Below are 3,828 nucleotides of genomic sequence, written 5' to 3' on the forward strand. Positions count from 1 at the left end.
CCCTTTCACTGTAACCTTGTTCTCGGATTTACTTTGCTCGGATTTTGTGTTCTTTACGCCGGATTCGCACGATTGTAATTCCTTTCTCTTCTCTTAATAATAATCAATCGTTGTTTGCTTTAATCATTTGTTTACTTCGTTTAATCCTTTGCCCTAATTTACTCTTTATGCGATTTAATTTTTTTTTTGCAAGAAAGGCAAGCCATATATTCATCCATTTAAGGGAATAAAAAGGCAATCTTACAAAAGCATAACCAATATGAGTTTTCAGCTAGTTAAGTACCCCACTATTTCATCCTCCTTATGCAATTTAGATGCATACAATAATCTAATAATTACAAGGAATTGAACTTTCCTAATAATACCATCCACAGTATGCTCCAATCCTTGAAAGATCCTAACATTCCTTTCTTCCCAAATGCTGTACACCATGGCACCAAGACACCCTAGAAACCATTTGGTTTTCCAATGTTTACAAATACGTCTATTTGCACCCCAATGTAACTCCTTATTGAGACTATTCGTACGCCCAGAAATCTTCATCCAAGAGAGAATGCCATGCCAACCTTCTTTAGAAAACAAACACTTAAAAAATAAGTGCTTATGATTCTCATTGTCCTTCTTGCATAAAACACAGCGGTTAACCAAATGAATACCTCTGCAATTTAGTTGATCAATGGTAGCGAGTTTCTTCTGCATTGCTAGTGTTAGAAACACGCTGTGCTTGGGTAGAACTGCACGTTGCCAAATCACTTTTGCCCAGCTAACAGTATTCAGGCATTGCCTGAACTTATCATACAGCATATTCAGTTGCAACTTCCCCTGGTGAACACAACTTGCCATGAACTGTTTTGCACTCTGAATGTTCCCAGTATGCATCAACAACTCATCCCTGACTTTCAGAATGCTGCGCCAGCTTTCAGAATGAGTAGGCTTTGAAACTGCAGTCCAAATGCTTCCTGATATTATATTTGGAATGCCATTCAGACCAGATGCTATCAGATCCCTGTTCCAGTTCCCAAATCCATTTACCCAGAATGCATTTATTCCAGGCCAGCACTTCCTTAATATTGAACCCACCTTCCTGGTGAGGGGCACAACAAGACATCCAACTTTTCATTATCATTTTCCTACACCCTTCTTCAGAATTCCATAGGAAATTCCTGCAAAACTTTGTAATTAGCTTAATCACTCCTTTAGGAATTAACAAAGTAGAGCACCAGTATTGCTCCATGCCCAAAATAATAGAGTTCAACAAACTGATCTTTCCTGCATATGAAAGTTTGTGTGTAGACCAGTGTTGCAAAGCTTTTTGGATTCTATTAAGAAGATCAGCAAACATGCTTTTGTTCAATTTCCCATCATTCAAAGGTACACCCAAGTATCTAAAGGGAAATTCTCCCTCCTTGAACCCTGTAGCCTGAAGAACCCCCTGCTTGATCTCATCCTGAACACCTCCCATATAGATTTTGGTCTTCTCAGGATTAGCATACAACCCAGACATGCTTGCAAAGTATCTAATGCTTGTGTGACAGCAGCAATAGAAGGAATATAACCCCTGACAAAGAGCATTAGGTCATCTGCAAAAATTAAATGGATTAGTCTCACAGGTCCACACTTGGGGTGGTATGAAACCTGAGGATGCTTGTGAATGTGCCTAAGAGTACGAGAAAAAATCTTCATGCTCATAACAAATAAGAAGGGGGAGAGAGGATCCCGTTGCCTCAGACCACCTTCACCCTTAAAAAAGCCAACTCTATCACCATTAATCTTCAAGCTGAACCAAGTAGAAGTGATGCACCCTAGAATCCAGTTCTTAAACTTTGGGGGAAAATTGTAGTACTGAAACATCTTATCAATGAATTCCCATCCGTCTTTCATGTTGAATGCGATTTAATTATAGACTCTTTATGCGATTTAATTATAGTTTTAATATGTTGAATGCTGGTAATTTATCTGCTGCTAGTTTAGATAGTTTAAATAGCGATATGAGTAGCTAAACCTCTTTCATGTTGGGATTAGGGGACCTATGGTAGGAATGTGACGATGTAGTAAATGAAATAGATGAATTAATTGTGAGATTCTGTCACCATAGCAATTTAATTGTATTTATCGACTTAGTTGAGTGCACACTTCTGAGTCATCTCTTTAATCTGGCTAAAATTAATCCTAGATCGAAAGATTGGACTAAATAGGTCTGCTATGAACAGTAGACTACCTCACGAGAATGAAAGTTAAGTTAGTGGTATTTTAGGGTAGAAGGTGGACCGAAAGGACCTTTCCACATCCTTCTTACATTAATTCGTCTGAGTTGTTTACATTTGAGTCATTAGACTACCGTAGTGAACCGAATTCCCGACATGTCCCTCTTTATCTGATAGTTTAACCCTATTTTCTTGCCTTTACTGCTCTTGTCTCTACTTCTCTTCCTTTAAACTTTGTAGTTTAGAAAACAACTCAAACAACCCCCCCCCCCCCCCCAATTTGTGACCAAATAGACGGACTTCTACAGATATCTTGCCTCCCTGAGGAGATCGACCTGACTTCCCTAGCTATATAGTTAGTTTAGTTAGTTTATTTTTTATAGGTACACGACAGACGTATCAAATTTTGGCGTCGTTGCCGGGGAGGCAATTTCCCTATTTGTTTTTGTTTCGTTTATTTTTATCCGTCTCAGGGAATTTTTATTCCTTGAGGCAGTTCTTATTTATTTTCTTTCAGTGTTGTTTATGCCCAGGTCAGACAGGTTTGAGTTAGTTTTAGCTGATTCAGAGCTAGAGAGACTATTTAGGCATAGACTCCGTCTGCAGAGAAAATCACGAAAGGAAGACTTGAGTACTTTCGAGCCAGAGCTACATCACTCTCTTTTCGAAGAAGACAGTCCGATCTCTACAGTAAAGATGCCAAAACTTTCTAGTCATTCAGTACCTAAAGCAACCTCGATTCCAAAGGGTTTCAATCTCCAGACTGAGGATGGGAATACATTCGACATCCATCCTTCCTATATCAATCTGGTGGAGAGAAATCTTTATAGAGGTGTGGCAGGTGAAGACCCGAGGAAGCACATGGAGGTCTTTACAGACTACTGTTCTACCATCCCCGCCACTAAGGGGGTAACTCAAGACAAGATTAAGGAGGTTCTATTTCCTTTCTCTTTGGTGACTCGGCCGGGGAGTGGTCGATCGACTTGGACCGCACAGTGCGGGAGTTCTGATTGGGAGTCTCTTGCTCTTGCCTTTTACAAGAGATACTTCCCTCCACAGCGCACCAATCTGCTGAGGGCCAAGATTACCAGTTTCAGACAGGCTCCCGATGAGACTTTATATGAGGCGTGGTCCCGATTCAAGAAGTTGGTTAGGTCTATTCCTCACCATGGTTTTGATCCCTGCTTTATAGCTAATCAGTTCTACAATGGGCTGTATGATGACCACAGAGCCATACTTGATGCGTCATCCAGTGGGAGATTCCAGGAGAATACAGATGATGATAAGGGATGGGCCCTTATTGAAGAGATGGCGAATCATAGTGCTGAGTATGGAAACCCGAGGGATAGCATAAGAACAGTTCATGCAGTCGATAAGCAGGTTGTGGCTCAGCTGGAAGCCATGAATGCTAGATTTGACAAGTTGGAGTTACAAGCTGCTGGGGAGCCTCAGACGGTCCATGTTCTTACTAGGGAAGAGACCGTCACATGCGAGAGATGTAGGAGCAATGATGGCCACACTGCTGTTGGCTGTCTTGCGGAGAAGGAACAAGTCCTTGCCTTTCAACAATATAGGCAAGGAGGGGGTTCCTATTACAACAACCAAGGGGCAGTCCATCCCAACT

At 41.1% G+C, this 3,828-nt stretch overlaps 1 protein-coding gene across 1 annotated transcript; it reads right to left on the reverse strand.

Moving 5' to 3' along the window:
* Positions 1-267: 267 nt before the first annotated feature.
* LOC141613533 (uncharacterized) lies at positions 268-1,881 on the reverse strand. The gene is made up of 3 exons (XM_074432272.1): positions 1,636-1,881; positions 1,221-1,558; positions 268-1,084 (listed from the first exon to the last, which is right to left on the reverse strand). Exons 1-3 carry the CDS (start codon positions 1,879-1,881, stop codon positions 268-270), a joined length of 1,401 nt encoding a protein of 466 aa, XP_074288373.1.
* Between the last annotated feature and the right edge of the window lie 1,947 nt (positions 1,882-3,828).

This window comes from Silene latifolia, chromosome 11, assembly GCF_048544455.1.
Source record: "Silene latifolia isolate original U9 population chromosome 11, ASM4854445v1, whole genome shotgun sequence".
Taxonomy (NCBI): Eukaryota; Viridiplantae; Streptophyta; class Magnoliopsida; order Caryophyllales; family Caryophyllaceae; genus Silene; species Silene latifolia.